This window comes from Prorops nasuta, unplaced genomic scaffold (assembly GCF_024137725.1).
Source record: "Prorops nasuta isolate Cenicafe-Biocafe unplaced genomic scaffold, Cenicafe_Pnas_1.2 PNAS00003, whole genome shotgun sequence".
Classification (NCBI taxonomy): domain Eukaryota; kingdom Metazoa; phylum Arthropoda; class Insecta; order Hymenoptera; family Bethylidae; genus Prorops; species Prorops nasuta.
This window is the reverse complement of record NW_027116800.1, coordinates 5,821,740-5,843,326: the sequence shown is the minus strand read 5'-3', so window position 1 is coordinate 5,843,326 and position 21,587 is coordinate 5,821,740. Positions and strand designations below refer to the sequence as shown.

Sequence of the window (21,587 nt, the reverse complement as noted above, 5' to 3'; positions counted from 1 at the left end):
CGAGAGAGAGAGAGAGAGAGAGAGAGAGAAGGTTTCGACGAAGGGGTGAGTGGCTGACACTCGGAAGAACATCTATACGATAGTAATGGACACTTCAGTGCCACTCGTCGCCGATTAACGATCGCTGATAAACCGACTTGTAAAAGGAACTTGTAGATATATATATAAATATATATATATCGATGTGATAAAACCTATACAATTATTGATCATCTTCCAAACGATGCGACAAAATTCATTATCCATCGGAAGGTTTTATTCCGCTCATTGTCGGATGACCCCTGTTAAATTACAATTTCCTCTTTCTCGCACACTTTCACCACTACTGAAATTACCAAACGAATGTGCACTCTATAATAAAAACTACGATAAAGGACCCTAATGAAATATCATAACGAGGCGTTCGCCAGGTCTATAGAAGTACAAAATAAAAACTGTTGAATAATCGTGTTATAATAGTATATATCTTGCGAGATAGAAGCGTTTATATATTATATAGGGAGGAGGGGAAGGTTGGGTATTTTGCGAAAAACGTGCGAAATTGGATAAAGTTGAGAGTGGAAAAAATTGGATTATACGGACTGCAGAGCAGATGCAGGGTAAAATTAAAAGCAGAGATGGGATAATTGAATATTAAGAACTTGACTCGACAAAGTGACGAAGCTGGGTAGGGGAGTATATATGTATATATATATAGGGAGGAGTCAGAGAGAAGGGGGTGGTGATAAAGGGTTGAAAGGTATACTCGAAACGGTTTGGGACTGATTTTAATTAAAGACAAACATCCCCCTAACTATATATAGAGAGAGAGAGAGAGAGAGAGAGGCTGTTTGGTGGCCCACTCGGAGAAACAGTGGTCTCACTTTCTTGCAACTTTCTTTCGCGATTTCAGTAATTTCCCAGCTTTTTGTCCCTCGGAGAAGCTCGTCCGTATAATTGTTCCTGTTGGTATTTAAGGGTGATACCGCACCCTTGCATTTTCCTGCTGGGCTCGCCTCGGCCAGCTCCTACGAGAGCTAGAGCACGTATCGTAAACTTCACTCACGTTTCCCCTTTTTCTCTCTCCTACTGCTGCTGTTGCTGTTGCTGCCCATGCATGGCAGCAATCCTGTTTCGCGAATCCTACGAGTCACTATTCTTTTGGCTTCTACGACCTGAAAACCCTAGCTTCCTTATATTTCCTTTCTCTCCATTTCACCGGGGCTTCTTTCATCGACGTTATTTTCCTCTTTCCCATCGACGATCCTCCTCCGCGCGCGCATTCGAGCAGCCAAGCCAATTCTTTTTATTCCTTCCACGAACGATCCGAGAAGCCAGCGTTCCGCGCGACTTACGAAACTGTGTGTTGAGCACCTGATGGAGGAGGATCCGAAAGGGGCACGTGGGGGTGAGGGGAGGGAGAAAGAGGGGAGAAACTAGAGAAGGGGAGGAAACAGGATGGCTGCGCGCAAAGTAAACTGCTCTCTCTCTCTCTCTCTCTCTCTCTCTCTCTGGCGCGTTGGTTGGATGAGTGTGGATAATTTTGGGAGAAAAGTAGCCAGCGGCAACCGTCGAGATAATTTACGAAAAGTAAGGTTGCCTTGTGCCAGCGATGCTTCTATCCTCTTTTACCTTCCCCCGCTCATCTCCGTCTTTCTTGTTTAGGACCGCTGACAGGAGTCCCACTGAATAGAACCTTCCAAATGGACCACTTTGAGAGCACACTCACTACCAAAATAAGCCAGGCTCGCCCGAAACTTTCCCAAAGCTCATGAAAATGAGCGAGGAAATGACATTTAAATGCAGGAAATGCCACGAGCCTTGACCCTCCCTCACATTTTGGATAAAAGTTCAAACGCGCGATACTCCCAAATGATTCTCCTTCCTCATCCTACAATAATATCACCTAGCTATCCCATTTTGCCGTTTCAACGCGCTACATTTTTTGCTCTCAATTTGGCTTATCGATAAATTCCTCTTACCTCCCGGCAAGGATTGCTCGATTTTCAGGAGAAATGGAAAAATTTTTACCCGCGTGTTAGTGTTTGTGTGTGTGTGGTAGCTGAGGATGGAAGCTGGACGTTAATGAATAACGAATGAGGGGTAAGAGATAGATATACTATATATATATACATGGAGAGAGAACGAGAGAAAGCATATATGTGTGTGTATGTGTGTGTGTGCGTGTAAGAGAGAAAGATCCGTGGAGAGTGGAAAAGTATAAGATTAGCTCTCGGCGATATTCCTTCCGTCGCATCTATCTTCTTTATTGCAAATTCGACGGAGCCAGCGTGACGTGGCGCTCCACCCACAGACCGAGGACGAATAAATGACTTCCACGGAATTCCATATGGCGTCGAGAAGGCGCGCGCTAGCCAACCCACCGCGCGATAAATGACACGAGCCAAATAAGGGCCGTATGAAAAAGCAAAGGTCTCGTGTCGTACGTATACCTGTCCCAAAATGGCCAGAGACAAACTTTCTCTCAGTGCGAGACAAAAGAGTTTCACTCTCTCGTCCGTCGAATGCTCGATTATTCCACTCGCTCGTCCGGCAGAACGGCGACACTGCGGCCCCGTCGGGTCCCTGCACGCGTGCAATGGAGAAACCGGTATGCAAATTCGGAGGTTATTTACCCAATTTAACGGGAGACTCGTTGAAGGAAATGATTGTGGAAATTGAAGGAGTTTATATTGCAGCTCGCACATATATATATATATATATATTCCATAACGAAGTAATTCCCGGAAACGAAGTTGGCAGCTTTGAGATTCGGATATTGCGTGGAATATCGATTTTTATGGGGCTTCCATTGTCTCGCGTTGACTCTCGGAAGCTCGGACGAAATCTGCCTGCTAGAAATGAGGCAAGTTTCAGAGGTCGGTGTCTCTCTTGGATAAAATGGAGGATGCGATTGACCAAGTTAAATGGGTGAGGCGTGTCTCAGTCTCTCTCGGTATATACGAGACATGCAGGCTTGCGAAGGATCTGCGAAAATTACACTTCTCGAATTGACTAATTTTCACGAGGCGTCTATATAAATAATTTCGCACGAGAACGTCTTATGCGTGGATGAGGGGGAGGAGAGAAAGAGGAAAAATGCTCCCCTCTTATACCATTTTGTCCTTTCTACTCCGTCGATTTAACAGACAGACGTTCGAATTTCCGTCCTAGTCGACCGCATCCCAAGTTTCTCCCTAAGGGCAGGATGTGTTTCCTACAGAATCTTGTATCCTTAATGTGTTTACCTTAGCTCCTGACCCTGATCGAAACTCTGGGTCCACGCTAGCTTTGAAACACCGTCTCTCTCTCTCTCTAGTTCCCTTTGCTCGCAAAAGGGATGGAAACACCGTCTTACCGCTTTGATTGCCACGTACTTAGGCGTTTACACAAGCACGTAGAAGCGAACGGTCCAGCGAGTCCTCTTCGCAGGCGAATCATTTCAATACTGGAGCTCCACGCCGAGCATACAATCCTTCTAATTTAAGTAAGGAGGTCGATTAATTATCACGATAATAGAACTTCTCGCGTTTTAAAAAAATTACTATAGATAGTAGGGTGCATGGGAAAATAAATAGGAAGGATCCTAAAAAAACAACTAGTGGAGTATTCATCACCGAACTGGTCACGCATGAAACATTTGTCTGCGCGCTGGATACGTGTCATTCTCCATGTAAATTTTGTCTAAAGCGTGTGTTCCATTAACTAAGCACAACGTGCACGCACACGCCATGCAGACACGCGAGTCGAGTCGAGTCGAGTCGAGTCCTGGCCTGGCAGAGACGATTACCCATACACGAGCATTTCAAATTCAATTTGACGTCGCATCAGGCTGCGATACAACGTCAATCCCCATGCTAATTCTATCTCGCGCTGCGCATTCCCGCTACGAGATTTTCGTTAAATCGCTCGTCCCAGTCATGATCGTCGGGATAATACTGATGAATTTGTTTGTCGCGAGCGAGGCGTTCCCCGCCTCCACCCCCACGTTAGAAAACAATCACAACCCCAACCTGTGCATCCTGTGCTCGCGATAAACTTTCTATCGAGTCCCTTTCAGCTTTCCTAAAAATCAATTCCTATGTTAATCCTGTTATAGGCAAACACGCTGTGCTATATCTCTCTTTTATATATATAATCATGTATAGACAGAAACCATTGCTTTTTTTCTGCCCAGACCGAAGAAATTCTTTGTGGATCGAGCGAAGCTTTTTGTCAAATTAAATCGATAAATGTTTATCGTATTAATGTCGATTGGAACGATAGTTTTAGAGTGTGTTGGAGATTTTCAATCGTGTTTGAGTGTAATGTAAGGTGATGATGATGGTAAGCATTGGAATGAAAGGTAGTCGTTGCACGTATAGATGGGAAAAGATTCGCGGTAAAGTTTAAGGAGAGAGAGAGAGAGAGAGAAGTGGTGGCGTGGTGGTAGACTAGTTGGAACACTTGGAAGGTTGGAAGATGGCAGGCCATAGGAGGAATACGTTTAAGGTGCAGCCACACCCAGCATTAGCAGTCGACTGCAGCCATTCGAAGACGTGGCTGGCCGTTCATATGCCAGACACGATTTTCTACTTAGCACCGTTGGAGAACAGGCACTGCACACTCGCTCGGCAAGACCAGCGGCTCTTGCAAGAGAGGAATCTATAACCCATCTTCCTGCTACGTAACCTCCCCTCAAATCCCACAGGACCAAAGTTCTCTTCCTTTGCCTACTTACTCTCCCGTGTCTTAAGGCTAAATTGATAGATCGTTTTGTGACCTTCCGGAACCCCAATGCTTATCGCAAAGTCCACCAAGATTTTATTAGTCCATGTATATATATAGGAAAATTTTCTACCGCAAAACCCATCCATGATCCATACCAATTACCAAATCCCAATGTCATTACTATCAATAATTTTCTCTCTTCTCCAATATGGAATATATTCTATAACAAAAAACACTCTACAGCGTTATATTCAATGGTATGTAGGTATATATATAATTGAAAGCTAGTTGGAAGTATAGAGTTGTTTTGCACTTTGAATCCAATTAATTTCATTAAATGGTACACGGTGTTTCCTAGTATAGATATGCTCGGTTAATAAAGCGAGAGAGAGAGAGAGAGAGAGAGAGACGGCGTTATTAATTTTACCACACGATATGAAATTACACGCCTGTTGAGGAAGTCAGCAACAAATTCACGTAACAATGTATCAAACGAGTTTACAAATAATTTAAATATGATGCCGGTGATCAATCAAAAGCGCAAAGCTCGCCTCTTGTTTCGACCTAATGATGCATGCGGGAGCGGGAGGGCCGCAAAGTCTTGCAACGCTGCTGCTAGCACAGCTCATTCATCCAGGTTCATCCTAGGGCCGCAGGGCGTGTTATCGCAAACCAAAACTTAATCCAACCAAGTTTGTTACACGTACGAGGTGGAGGCATCGTCCAAGATTTATCTCACTGAAATATTTCCTCCCTGGGAATCCTGCACTATCGCGTTACATTCAATGCGCGTGGTGCAAGTGTGGAGGATCACAAATACTCCATCCCCCCCCCCCTTTACCCATGTGGCAAAGCTACATACGTATAGATACAGGTGATTCAGAGCTCGGCTCTGAAGCATGGAAGCTTGCGCATCGGTTAAATATATGACCAAAGGTCTCCTTACTTTACGTGAACCGCATTCCTATATCTGCAGTTTAGTTTCCATTCCACCATTCCATACCCTCGATAAGGTGACGGATAATATTTATCCATGCAGCGTAATTTGCATACGTCGATAAAGATGTATTAAAGAGTTAATTGACGCGTGTGTTCCTCGTAAAACTGAATTTTAGAGTGAAGGAATGCGACAGTGCTGGAGTGGAATGCACGCTTTCACGTGACTATGCTCTATGAAGAGGATAATATATTAGTTTGGCTGACAATATAATTCAGTTAAAAGAATAAAAGGCGCTTGCTAATATAAAACGAAAATATTCACATTTGGAGGAATATAAGGGGGGAGGGGGGAGTTGGTTAAACACGCGTTGTTGCGTGTACAAAAAGCGTCGATGTAGATTGGTCGTGTAATTTTTCAGTGGAGTCCCCCTTAAAAGGGTAAGTAGTATATATCGAGCTATGTGTATACGCGTCTGGCTCGATTCCGCCTTTCATCCGCGAAAGCTTCCGGGGGTAAGCCGACTCCTTTGTGTAGAGGTTAGGATTTCGACCGTGGGATTTAAAGCCGATTTGTAGTTGTTTTACGCGAATCTGACCTCTCTGCAATAGTAACACGCTTCCTTCGGAAAGACACGGTATTTCACTTACCACTTGGCGAGAATTTACCAGTCCAACCAGCCAAGAGGGATTAATTCGATTTTCTATATATATATATATATATATGTATAGACGTTCAGATTGTCTCCCCTCCCCCCCCCCCCTTCCGCGCTGCATGAACCGTCCTTATCGGTTTCTCTCTTATTCCTTTTCTTGTCCTTCTTATCATAAGACTCTATGGTCACAAAAAACTCCTGTGATATATATAGACACATCCCTCATTCACCATTGACTCGCCAGTTTCCTTTCAATAAAATCCATTCTACACTCGTCGAATTTTATTCTACCTAGATATTTTAAGAAAATTTGTAATTTACAATCGGAGGATTGTAAACTCGATGCTACACGCAAAACTTTATATTATTATTAGTATACTCTAAGATTCAAGTGCGGGGAAGCAGTAGTAAAAGTACTCGTTGCGGCTGGCTTGCCTTTTCAATCCACTCTGCACAGCCAGACTGCGTCGTACAGGTTTCTGGTAAACCACTCGAATGAGATGGAGGGGGAAGTATAACAATACAGTATAAAAACTTTGTCAGTATACCATATATATATATATATATATATATATAAACAAGTATAAATTTAAAGCTGCATCAGTGATTAAAAAATAGTTTCATCATTTCTCGGTGAATTAATCAATTTGGCAAAAATTTTCGATCGTTTATTCATCGTGCAGAGATAATAAATGTGGATGGATTTTGATGGGGAGAAATATAAGATACGTCGCGCGTGTTAGAATATCACTGGGCATAATTCAGTGTCTGGCTCGAAGGTGTTCCGTGATTCTCGAAATATATTCTGGCGTCGAAGATATTTTATCGTGGAAGGAGAAGCGAGGAGGCGGGTGGTATACCTATACCTATACCTATATACCTATGTGCTAGCGAGCGTTGTAAGCGGAATACGCAGAAATATCTCTGGCGGAGCGTTTGCCAGGGTGATATCGAATTGCGTAGTCATACGTGAAGGCGGACGAATGACGCTCCGATCGCCCAAGGAAATTCAGATCCGCGTGTACCTATCCTTGTCTATGGGATTTTCGATGGAACCAGATCCCCACCCCTTCCCCCTCCCTCCCTATCTCACTCTTTCCCTCTCGAGCGCGGTACGAGTACCGGGTGGTAGAATTTTCAGATCATGATCCAGGCACTGTGAGAGAAAACGAGAGAGAGAGAGAGAAAGAGAGAGAGAGAGATGAGAAAAGATTCGCATTATAAAATCCGTCTGCGGCTTTCCCCGCTTATTTCCTGAAAGATATCCACCAGGCACGATTTCTTCGAGCAGTAAATATAACGGTGATAATCCTCTATCTCGCGGAGAGAAAGGGATGGGAAAAACTGTTCTCTCTTTGAGAAAAAGATAGGAGCTGGAATATGCAGATTTTTTAACCTTTATATATATATGTATGACGTGAAATTATACTTGGAATCCTCGTAGAAAGTGACACAGTATTATATTGTTATTATATAACCCAGGGTAAATGCATTTTTCAGTAGTAATTTCTCCTTTTTTCTCGATTCGAGTATTTATAAAAAATGCAAATCTATCCGTGTAGTTTTTCCAGAGGCTTAATTTTGCAGAGGGTCTATTTTTCGCTGTAGTTGTGGAAAAAATTTATAAAGTTGAGGGATAATAGATAGTCTGGTCAATGTCCTCGGGTGCAGACTATGACCGTCCCTGCGTGGTCGTGGTCGTGGCCGTGGCCATGGCTCTACGCGAAGCAACCGTACATATACGGTGTTGCACGGACTTCACGGGCTATTCATATATAGAGAGAGAGAAAACGGAGGGGAACCTTCAGCCGGCTGCTAACTTCGCTCATGGCGACCCTGCTTTTTTTCATAATTGATCGACCGCTCGATATATCGACTCTATTTTATTTTCAGGCGTCGAAGCTGAACTCTACTACGTCAAGGACGGTGTGGTCAACACATACGCGATGAACTTTGTTGTCCCCGTAAAGGCCAATATAGCGGACCTCGAATTCTCCTGGCAGAGCCTCCTTGGAACACCGGTATGTATATAAATATATATATGTATATGGGAGACCGGGGACACAATTGTAACATTCAAATATTTGTGGTTCCGTCCGTTAATAAAAATTAAAATCGTTTAGTACCTTTCTAGAATACCAGACAAGAGGCTGTAGTTGTAATAGTTTAGGGCTACCAATGCTAAGCCACTGTTTGTAGAAATGAGAAAATCAGAGTTTTTTCCACTTTTTTTTAGTTATTTCACTTGTTCTTTAACTTTAAATTGCTCGGTTACTATTGTATAAATATTACAATTCAATACATGAATGAAATCGTCATTTCTTTAGGTAAATTTTTTAAGATCGAACGATTATTAAATATGAAATTATCTTGGCGAAATTTTACTACGCAGTGTGTAATTTGGAACTTTTGGGGTCAATTGAAACAAGCAAACTGATGTCGATTGTACCATGTTAATTGAATAGGAAAATCATAAATGTATCTATCGTACCATCAATAATTCATTATATATTGCAACAATTATCCTTCTGATCAAGTAAATGATCAAATGTTACAAGAAATAAAAATATTTTATTTTATAAAGCAGTCAAAGGTTGTTATTTTGATTATTTATAATAAATTTCATTTTTTATGCAGGTTAACGTTTAGATAATATACTCCGTTTATTGAAGTATCTTCAACTATACTTTTTTATTCGCGTACTATGGGAATTATGCACATTTTACTATTGAAAATCGGTGTGTTACACAATTGAGACCCCTGTGTGGTGTCGATTGTAACAAATTGCATGTGGTGCTTATTAATTATTTGCGTATATACAACTAAGTGTTTAGTATATATTCCACAAAATAAACTAACATCCGTGGAAATTTAATTTTGATAAATTTCGAAACGAAACTGCAATATTGTAAATATAGTTCCTTGAAAAGCCAAACAATAGCAGAAAAATGTTCGTTTGGAAAATCCAATATTAACGAATACGTTTTTCTAACGTTAAAGTAAAAAATTTGAAAAATATCCATGTAAATTCTTGTAAACTCGAATAAATATAGAAACTCGTTGGATTTTTCTCTGCATGCACGCGTATGCAGGTATATACTCGGTATTATTGTTGAAGCAAATAATAAATGTATCCGTGAAACGGGATGTTTTATCCGAACGTCCTGCATGTTCCAGCGAATAATACATGCACCATTGAAAACATTCGTGCACCGGAAGACAAATATGCGATTTGCAGGATTATATACGGTAGGGTGAACCAGTATGATTTTAAATCGATCTTAATGCCACGAGCTGTTTACGAGTCAAGATAAATGGTATATACCTATATATATAGAGGATCTTCGCGCTATGAGATATATATTTGTAGTATTGGCCAGGAGAGAGAAACTACAGGATTTGGCCAATACGAGGCGCAACAATGCGGAACAAAGTAAACGCGTAGTCGAGCCACAACAGGAGCCCTCTTTATGTGTGGACAGTTTCCATCACGGAGGTTTACGGAGATAAGTTGGCCAGAATTAAGTGGGTGCGCGTGTATATACGGTTCAAGATATATATATAAAGGGGGGGGGGGGTAAACAGAGGAATATACAGACGAGACAGAGAGAGAAAATGGATATATATGTATATACATATAGGTGGATGGAGTAGAGAGATATTGGCTACACGAGGGCTATTTCAATACTCTATCAATATGAAATACAAACAAACGATGTTGTGGGGAGGATCAGGTATAGAATCGTCGGTACTCGGTTGGTTAAAGCGCGTGACTCCGGTTCCGTTCATGCTCCCTCTCGGTCACCAAGGAAACGCTGTCGGGCAACACGTACCCCCTCCCAAAGCTCTCCTGGACCAACGAACGCGAAAAGTCTACCGGATCCCTCGATTCGACGTTAAGAGACAAGGAAATCGACCCCACCTACGCAACGCCTCCCGTTTCCCGCTCGACTAAGCGCAAACTTTCTTCTCCCGTCTTTCGGAAATTATTATGTTTACCATTAACGTAATATTAGGCCGGGAACGAAATTCTACAAGGACCTCGAGATTTTTGCCCCTCTATACCAGCGTCAAATCTGCCTTCAACAAATTTCTCATTTCTCGTCAGGCTTTCGATTAACGCTGCAATTTCTAGTCGACGTGCTTAACACTAATAGAATTATAAGCGCAATTATAAAACTTGTTTAAAATAGCAGTTGAGAGTCTTAATTGGAAACTGGGTACACTGTGGCAAATTAAACTGGAATTTTTACGTTTTATTCCATGCTCAATTAGTTTGGTCTGTCGTCGATTGGACGGTCGTTATATGACTGATATGTTTTCGGGTGAGACGCGACGATCTATTGTGATTGTCTTAAGAGGATGTACAGGGTGTCCGATAAATTTTTTTACCAACCAAATTATCGTTTACAGTGAGTGATTTTAGGAAGAAAGTTCCTATACCATTTTTTGTTTTTCCTCTTCATTAAAAAGTTGTCAAACGTTAAACGTTATTTTATTCGAGACTTTCTATTGGTAGATTATCACGTGACCTTCTCCTATTGGTTTCTTGTATATTGATGTGAATGTCACAGGGTGAGATTGTTTAACCGTAACTTATATAAAATGACAAAGGACATCGATAGATGGTGCTAATGGTAGGCATAATACATTAAGATAAATTCTCACTCCTGTAGGACAATGATAATCATGAATACATACATACGTTGGACATTCAACCTAATCTCTAAACGTATTTGTCAGGTACACTAATGTCGACTATACAATGATTTGCAAAATCAGCATTGGTTAAGTAAACATAAAAATATAAAAATTTTTATAGCAAATGTATTTTTAGTACGTAAACCATGTGGCGTTTGAGACATAATAAAAATTGTATGAGAAAATCTAGTGTTCAAAGTTATACACTAATGTTCGGCGGTACAACGATCTGAAAAACCAGCATTGGTTGAGTAATCATAAAAATATATAGATTTTTATAGTAAATGTATTTTTAGTACGTAAACCATATAACGTTTGAGACATAATAAAAATTGTATGAGAAAATGTAGTGTTCAAAGTTATACCATTATTACCTTAACGTACATATCACGTTAAATGTCTGACACACGGTTATCGGAGCTGATTGTACATTGAGTCATGGGGTTATAGGGTTATCGATTACAGAGTTATTTTGTTAAAGAACTTCGGATATCATATTACAATCTCCTTCCTAGAATTAAACAGGTAAAATCAATTCAATTATAAGTTTTTCAGGGTGTGGTAAGATTCTGTTTTGATGGCGGAAAATAAACCTTACATTCGAACTCAGTAACATCAAGAGCATATAGTAAATATGATAGACTCCTAAATCAAGAAAAAAAATTTGTTTACATGTAGTTGTGTGATTAATTGATCCTTTTTAATGCAAATATCTAATTCAAAAAAAAATCTAACCCTATAATATAACTGTGTAGGAATATGCACACAAAAAATATAACTTGCCAATAGGATTTAATTTTCAAAGTGAAGAATGTTCAAATACTGTATAAAAAAAATGACGGAAGAATTTTCTTCTGAAAGCCCTTCGGCATATCTATATATAAATTTATCGGTTTGTCACGAATGAGCCGGACACCTCGTACGTAAAGATTCTGAGAGTTTTAGGTAGACACGAGTAGAGAGTCTGGAGTGAAAAGAAGCAGTCGAGAAAGAGGGAATGAATGGGAAGGTAGAGTGAACGGTCGTTGCGGGAGCAACGCGCGCGGCGTCCTCAGCCTTTCCCACGGGAACATTTTCCATTTCCCGTTATCTCCTGGATTTCTCCGCGGGTTCGTTAAGCGGGAAATCTCTTCGGAGCTGTGATCACTGCGGGGCTGCCTTTCCCTAGCTCCTATCTGTTTCTTGGTCGCACCATCATGCACCTATCGCACATACCCGACAGCGAAGCTAAAAACTTCCAAACGAGTGAAGAACAGGAATAAACGTCAAAGAGAACTTGTGCCAGAGACGCGGATTTGCCACGTTGTAATCAAACAAGGATCCTGCGCTTAATTGAATAGGAAATTTTCTTCGACGACAAATCTGATTCCGCAGCGAAATTACAGGATAGCGCCTGATTACCTAATTGATTGCTCCATCCTTTCTCTCTTCCTCTCATTAATCGCTCATTCCTTTTAATTCCCCAATCAGAATACTATTGAAACCTAATCGCCAATTTTTCTCACTGCTTATTCATACCTCTCTATCTATATGACAATAAAATTTTTATCGAGGAATAATAATTTATAAATAAATGACGAGTTAAATAGACAGATATATAGATAAATTTTGAAACAATTATACAAGTACATTGAAAAGAAGTGAATGGTTATATCTACGGAGTCAGAAAACTATAGGTATAAAAAGGCTCGTTCCTTTTAATTCGACAATCAAAATACTATTAAACTATATATAGTCTCCTGCAATTTTCCTCGCTATAATTATTCTCATACTTAAAGAAATTCATGGAGGAATAACAATTTCTAAATAAATGACGAGTGAGATAGACATATATAGATAGACTTTGAAAAAATCGTATAAAGCAGAGTAAAAAGAAAAGAAAGGTTATATCCACCGAGTGAAAGAGAGCTAAGTAGTTTGAGAGAACGTTAAAAGAGGATTGCTGCGGGTAAATGGAACGAAAAGTGGAGGTAACTGCAAGAGGAAGGGATAAAAAGAATTGAAAGGGTTGATATGTGTCGCAGTTGGATGGAAGAGGTCGTGCAGTTGAATCGCAATCGAGCGAATAGCTATAGCATATCGTATCGTGGCTGCATCTTCCACGAAATGGTGACTGACCCCAATTACGAGTGTATATCCTCCTGTTTATCCGTTCATCTATACGGAAATCTCTTGCAAATAGAGGGAAACTAGACGTGCCTCTTCCCTTCCCTTCCCTTTCCTTCCCTCATCCTCATCCTCTTATCCATCCATATACGTTTGATCCGAGCTGCTAAATTTCCACCCGTTTCCCTAGTTACACCCCTTTGGACCACACAAAAGCCAATCAAAATTATCTATCGATCGTTACATTTGCTTTGTAACTATATCAATGCTCTCACTGTATTATATATATGTGTATTTATATATGTGTGTGTCACATCGATTTTAGAGATTCCCTCGATCGCCCAATTTATCCTCGCTACATACATTTCTGAACGTTTCTCGTGTCTCCTTTACCGATTATCACGAGCAAAAGTATACAGGCATTTATCCAAGAATCGACGGTGATTAAACGTATATTTCCTGTGGCGTGCTCCGGCTGATAAGAATCTGTAATTATATATGTAAATGTGTAAAATATGTAACAGCAGCGTAGGTTTAATTGCCCTGTTACGAATCGTGTATACATATATAGCGTTCGTTTCTTTTCCACGTTTCTCCCAAGCTTTTTACCCCTTTTTTACGCAAAGATTCTGTTAATTACGTTAGCGTATCGCGTTGGCACATGTATATAACCCCATTTACATGGAAATTCGTCACAGACCAGGAGAGAAAACTCGTATTTTCTACCCTACAGCTTCCAGACATGAGTCACAATACTATTCTACATTGTATGTAGTATATATATAATGTATATATCTGCATCCAATAGTTATGAGAACGAAGATGGCTAACCAGATACCCTCTCTCTCTCTCTCTCTCTCTCCATCATTAATGTTCTCAGCTAATCCGACGATCTGCGAACGGGGATACTCGATGGTACGACACGCGGATGAGTCATGACACTTTCATTTCTCTCCTTATCGATGATAGTATCTACCAGCCAACCCTCGATGGAATAAACTGCGATTTGCGCAAAGGGCGTTGTCGCACGTAATTTTTATTTCACATTTAGATATACCAGATACATACATGCTGCATTATTACACATATATACGGAAGGATCTGTAAATAAAGGGGAGAGTCGTTAGAAAGATGGAATTATTTCTTATCAGCCGATAAGAAAAATAATTCTTCATTGGTATATATAGTTGGAAGACTCCGGAGGGGGCGGAATTGGCATTTTTAGAGATTTTTCGCTTTCAATCTGTCGGGATAAGAACGACGCGAGAGAAGTTATTGGTGCTACGGGCGGGATATAGACTGGAACGAAGTTTCTCATTGGCGTAGGGGTGTTCGCGAAATTGGGGATGATTTGTGAATCATCCACTTGTTAGGCGAAAGTTTCTCGCTACTTTTTCCCTCCGGCTCTTCGCTGCCGACGGCAACGTCAGGGTGACTCGAATTGCTGCAACTTACCCCCTCACCCAAGTAGATCTCGCTTCCTGTCTTTACAGCAACCACTGCAGAGCAGCCTCGACGTTTCAACTCTGTTTTTCTTCTATCCTGCTTCCACCCCTATATACCCCCTTCCACTGACCAAATTTGCGAAAACTTGCACAATCATCCCTTCTTCCTGGGGGATAATTCTCTTCTCTCTTCAATATATATATATATATATATATATATGTATCTCTTTTTCGGATCATCGTTACTTAATTTATATATTACTGTATGTATATATATATATCTATATATAGCTATTTGATCCCATAAATAAATAGCTGCCTCGTTATACTCTTCTTAGGAAAAATATCGCGTGCCATTTCAATCTGGTTTTGTCGCCAAGAGTTTTATTTCTTTTTTTCTCCTATACTCCTTCAACTCGGCATTCGTCTCCCTAAATCGGCCTAGCCTTTCACCCTTTCCGCTTTCCTGCGGTCCCCTTTAGTGTCTCCGAGCCAGAAACGGAGGAGTTGCCCCGGGTCTCTCCTACATATATATATGTATAGGGGTTGGGGGTAGCTGCGACCACCCCAGGGCGACAATTACTTGTAATACCGTCGGCCTCTCGGGACCGATGGGAATTCGATGGGGCGTACTTTCGCTAAAAAAGATATTACTGCAGCGTGTCTCTACGCAGAGGCCGAACGAAGCCTCAAATTTCATTGTCCACCAAGCCTTTGCGGCGGCCTGTCACTCTTGTCTTATCTCCTCCGCGCTGTTCGACGTGCCTGATGACCCATCGGAAACTATCCCTCGCTTTCTGATCGCTCTACCTCCCCCCACACACTTATAGATATACCTACGTGTATATATATATGTATTATATTCAACACGTGCGCAACACCGTATGTGCGTAGCTGGATGGAGAAGCCTCGTGCGTCAGGATAATTGGAAACGCTGAATAGAGCTATCTTGAAATTGGGTAAATTCTAGGTTAGGTTAATAGCCTCGTTTGTTATGCCCTTGGCCAGTAGTTTTACGAGACATTTTATGGGTTTGCCAAGAATTAACGGAACTATAACGATAAGTGAAAGGTTGGTTGTATGTAACGCGAAGAATGGTATTTGATTTAATGGTGTTGCATGAATCGAGTATCTCGTAGCAGATTTCAGTCGAATCGATTAAAAAAAAATTCCAGAAGCAATTATTTTTTATAAATATATTTACATTTGAAGAAGCCCATTCAATTTCGCAACGTTATAACGTTAACTGTCTCCTCTCATTACGACCCTGTCAATTTGTTAGTTTTATAAAGAATTGCACGACTATATTGTTGCGAATATCTGTTTTCGTGCATATATATATAGTTACTGTACCGAAGGATGAAAAATTGACTGTACATGGAGAACCGTGTTGATCTCGAAGGTTATAATTGAGAAAATTGACGGAAATGCAGAGGTCGAGTGTCGACGCGTAGCTATATAGTTTCCGTGTAGTCAATTATTGCAAGTTCCGGCTACAATTACGGTACGTAATATTGGAGGCTGGGTTTAAGCGCGAGCGGACGATGATCTTTGTGTAGACGGTGATCACGGGTAGCCTTATAACGATGACAGCAATTTGGAATTAATTGCAAATTCACTGAGATCAACGGCCTGTGACGGTAGGTGATTAATGTCCGCCACTAGCGTAATCCACCGAGTACCGAGCGGCGTGCGGCGGTGGCGGCATGGCAGCCGGCCCAAACGTTCCCGCTGCGGTCTGGCGCAAGGCTCTCCCGTATGGTAAGTCCTGTGGGATAACAAGCCCCGTGTTTCGGATAACAGCCGGTATCAGGACCACGCTACACCCGACACCACTAAGGCCTCTGACTCCTACCGACCAGTCACTCACTTACACCACTTACTGCCTGTGTCTGCTCCTAGATTATAAGGCAAATTCCCACCAAACACCAAAGTACCGCAATCCTAACCACTAATATCGTTTCTATCCCTTACACAAAATTTCGTTTCTTCAATTTCTTCTTACTTATTTATTTAGAAATGTATACCTTGCCGTTGTTTGTTCCTAGATTATAATGCAAATTCCCACCAGAGTGCTGCACTATTAACCATTAATATGATTTTCATCCCTTACAGAAAATATTATTTCTTCAGTTTTTGTTTATTTATCTACTATATTGAATCTTTAGCTGTGTATATTCCTAGACTATAATGTAAATTCCCACCATACGACCAGAATCCTGACCTGCTCTATAATTATTTAGGAATATCTCATTCTTTGCAAAAATGATCACGAAACATTCAATTTTATTTGCTTTTTTTGTTAATATTAAAATGCTACCTCGTATTAATATTATTCTGATAAAGAATAAACATCTGCTATATACAATATCCCAAAAATTTCACATTCAATAAAATCCTCGTTTTTAATGATTACTAAATTTAATCAAGTAATTGATGCATGGAAGGATCGTATTACAAATGATTTTTTTCTCTAAAAATCACATGCTTCGCTGTGTTTGATTAATAAGATTTCCATCGACTCTCGCTTCCATTCGATAGTAAACTACTTATAGGTTGCTGGTTGGAGTAACGAGATGAATGAAAAGAATGAAGAAAAAGAAAGGAAAAAAGAAGGTTGCTGCGCGAGAGAATAGGGAGTGCTGCTGTAATCGAAGATTTTCAAGGAAAACGCTCAAGAGTGCATTTAGGGTATATTTTCTTTTTAGAGCTTTAAGAGGGTTTAATCCCAAGGGAATTTTCGAGACGGCGGGAGCGGCTGGAGTTTAGCGAGGATTCTCGGGCCTGTTTCGCCGCGTAGCTGTAGGGTCCGTCTGGTCGGGGAACAGCCGAAACTGGCGAGAGAGCGTTCCACGTTGACAAACACACTCACCGCGGATTATACGCCATAATCGCCAGAAATCCAACGCTCGACGTACTCCACCGTAATTTCCGTGAAATATCCGCAAAGATTCTAACCTTCCGAACTGACTGCTCCTATATATATATATAGCTCGGGGTAGGCCAAATCAAAGACTATATATGTAGAGAGAGAGAGAGAGAGAGAGAGAGTTTCCCGATAAGAAAGCAACCTGGTTAAGTATAATCTCAACGAGATATCAAAATTCGCGTCTCTTTCTTGCGAACCTCCGCTAGATCCATCACTGATACCATATCCCGATAGACGTACCACAGGATCAAGCCTCGTTTTTCACGCCAGCTACTGACACTCCAATGAGCGAGCATTATTCGCCTTTATCCTTCCCTGGAAACCTTCTATTTACTTAAAAATATCTTGGCATTATTCTCTTTCTTCTTTAAAATACGAATATTGCAGCAAATAACAAAATTGCTAAATTTTTATAACGCAGTACACAAATAGTACAATATATAACAAGAGTGAATAAAACTTACATAGAGAGAAGGTAAGAAATAAGTAAAGCCGTTTGATGCAAATGTGGATCCGGATAAGGATTAGGAAGCTGTTATGCAGATACTATAGGGTGGAATAGCGGGAGGGGGGGGGGGGGTGGCTCCTACGAAGGCACATCAGTCATTGCACCAGGAGACGTTATCGAACTCGATACTTTTCGGATGCAACGAGAAGTTTGGAAAAGAGGAGAGTTACAGACAAGGTCTTAAGGTTCGAACGTGGGACGCCTTTAAACTGCAGAAATTTTGTATATACTGCATAATACAGTCTTATTATGTTAAGGTATACGGAAAAATCGCGACAACGCAAGACTTTGCCACGCTCGAATGCATAATAGAGCGATGGGAGCGAGCCACGTATTTCACGATCCAAGTTTTGCCAGTATGGATGAGAAATCAGTGCAACAAGGACCGTCCTCGTTCGAGATCGCTTATCAGCAATTTCTGTTTCGCATTTATCCTCCTTATATACTTTCGACATCCATCCAAGTACCCACATCAGTGTGAAATAAAGAGAGAGAGAGATGGAAAAAAAACAGGATTCCTGGACTAATCCCTCTCTCTCGAACTGGATATTAATTTTCTCGCTGAATTAACAGGAAAAATTTCAATTTGCCCATTCAAGTTTCTCGCGAAAGCGTGTATAGGTATATATATATATAGTAGACTGGTGGAAATTCGTTTGTATCGCGAAATAAGCGAGAACGCTCTTTGTGCTCGCACGTCGCTATATTCCCACGACTTGCTTGCGGTCTCATCAGCAAGTAGTATGCGTGGTGTTGACGGTTTAATAACTTCATTTGGTAGGACGTCGAGGGCGCCCTACAGCCTCTCACCGCCTCCAGCCTTTTTTCATGCCACAGTCTGAATCCGCTTTTCACTCTCCATAGCCAAAGCCCCGGCACTCTCTCTCTCTCTCTCTCTCTCTCTCCACTATATATACTATACCTATATGTATAGCGTGGATGAGAAATCGTATTGTACACCCCTTGCAGTTTAACACCGAAAGCCAGTCTATCGTGACTTAATTCCTCGCAATTCTTCGGGAAAACTCATTAATTTTCTGGGAGAATGAGTGTTTTCAGCCAGCGACCTAGTCCTGAATGGGTCTTGCCTCTAATACCACTGCGAGACAGCCATGCACCACCAATGAGCAAATAAGGTCTCGCGCTATAAGCCCCAACCACCTCCGATGGAGAAACAAACCCCTGAGAGTAAATGTATCTGTAGACAGAAGGTGCTCGCTGCAGTTTTCAACCGGTTCTTCAAATTTTAACAGTCTACAAACAGTGCGAGTAAACACAAGCAACTTTTAGTCTCTTTCTCCCTCTTCCACTTGTTCTACTCCCTTTTCTTTCTTTCTCTTCTATATTCCCCTCTTCAGCAACTTCCCGACGCCACGATAATAGAAAAAACAGTTGTTCCAATTATTAAAGAGAATTTTTCGAGCTCCTGCTACAAGCGTAAACTGTTGATTCGAGCAAGTGTATACTTTTGCTGATTTTTACGAGAGCTCGTTAGCTCCTGGGAAATGGAGCTTTGCTACCATACAACGAGAACAGTGTACAAAGGACATTTATGGAGTGAAAGGCTCGTATAACTGAATGGTCTGCAAGGTGTCCTGCTCGCCCCAAATGGCGTGTAAAGCTCTGGCAACCTTCTGAACAATTGAACGTGAGAAGTGTGTATATATGTCCGTACAGTCGATGAGGAAAAGTCTTGAGGATTACGTGGAAAACTGTATTCTGGGTTTCTACAAGTTCCGAACAGCTTTTATGTACGATTTTCAGTATAATAATTAACAACGAAATGGATGAAACAAATTCATTGCTCAAAAGAGGAAAATTATATGTTTCGGTTTTATAAAAGCTCTCTTTCATTTTTAGGAAAATAAAATATGAATCTATATCGTCGATTCATCAGGGTCGTCTTCAGGATTAAATAACAAAGCATATTTTTAAATGATTCTAGAATTATAAAATAAACTGTACACAGAAAGATTTCAAGTAATAATTAACAACGCGAAACTGATGAAAAACTAAATTATTAAAAAGAATAATATGAAACGTTTCAGCATAATAAATTTTATATGAGTTTAGGTAGAAAAAACGTGGGTCGATCGTCTGTTCATCGCAGGATCCGCGAGAGAGTTGGTACTCGCAAATGGTTCAATAAGCTGCAGGCTTTTCATCCTCGACTTGGTAAATTTCTTGCATGTCTCATGTGCATCCCCGCGAATATTATGTAAAAAAAATGTATTTAAATAGTCCCAGAATATTTAAATATCCTGTATATACAATTTCCAGTAATAATTATCAATGAAAAAAGAAATTATTAGAAAGAAGAAAATTAGACGTTTCAACGATGATAATAAATTCTAAAAAAAAATGTAAGTCGATCGTCGATTGAACCGCGAGAGAAAGAGAAAGAGAGAGAGAGAGAGAGAGAGTTGGTTCTCGAAATGGTTGAAGGCAAGTGGGAGAAATCCATTGTCGGGGCCAGTCGGGGTGGCTTTCCATCCTCGACTCGGTAAATTTCTTCCAGGTCCGTGGATCGGGGAGTAAAGTTGGCCGTAGAAAACTCTGGGATTCCGTCATTAATTTTGTCGAAGAGCGACGGAGCTTGACGGGATATACCGAAGATATTGATGTTGGTGTTGGTGGCATTGAGCGATCGTCTCATCTCTCGGTGGAAAGTTAGATGAGAAAATTTGTCCCTGCGATAGGTTTACTCATAGTTGGGGAACTCTGGGTTGGTTGGTTGCAGAGTGCGGAGTGTGTACCTCGAGCGTTTTTGTAGTGGTGACCGCAGCAGCGAGTACCAGTGGAATAGACACGTTGATGCTCGGGCTGCTTCGGAGCTGGCATTGAGCTCTGCAGGAGCTGGATACTTGACGGTTTATCTCGGGCCATCTCTAAAGTGTTTAGACACATACATTTCCACTCTCCCCTATTCTCCTTCTCTGCCTACGCGTGTGTCTGTGTGTGCGTGCCTGCGGGAACGGTCCGACAGTTTATCTATGGTTATGTGCAGAAGTTTGTATGCATTCGCGTTCCTGCGAGCGAGTATAATGGTTTACCTACGCAAATGTTGTCCATGTACGTGTGAATTTGTGTTTGTGCTCGATGATTATTCCAAAGGTCCCTTGATATCGCGCCATTATACAGACGTCGATTGTTACATTTCAAACAGTTCAAAATTCTGACCATGACTGCTAATATACACCTGGCGATTTCTATGTGTAAGTGAATATTATAGTGTGTCTATCTATATATCTATATATATGTATATACATTCGGTGTATTTACAATGGTCCTGCGTTTCGATTTGAATCCTATAGCCAGTGTACCAATACCGATATTGATTCCGCCATTCGAAATTAGCGCATTCTGCACACGTTTATATATATATATATATATATATATATTGGACTCTGTACACATTGATAAGTTTGATTATGCTGAAGCATTGATTATACTGCCAAGTCTGTCCAACTGTACGAATTCGCCTTGGAAGCTCGTCGGGGGGGGGGGGGGGGGGAGGGGGAGGGGGGAGAAAAGGATCGTCCAAATCTCGGGAGAATTAATATTCCGGAGGGTAGGGAATGACCCGAGTGCTCCAATAATCATCAAAAGTGGTTACA

At 41.0% G+C, this 21,587-nt stretch overlaps 1 protein-coding gene across 1 annotated transcript in view; it reads left to right on the top strand.

Annotated features, from left to right (window-relative positions):
* Positions 1-21,587, top strand: part of LOC136786200 (tyrosine-protein kinase Dnt-like) — a 70,618-nt gene that overhangs the window by 11,655 nt on the left and 37,376 nt on the right. The window contains exon 2 of the mRNA XM_066747785.1: positions 8,175-8,302. Coding sequence (XP_066603882.1) covers positions 8,175-8,302 — 128 coding nt within the window. The remainder of the gene's footprint in view (positions 1-8,174; positions 8,303-21,587) is intronic.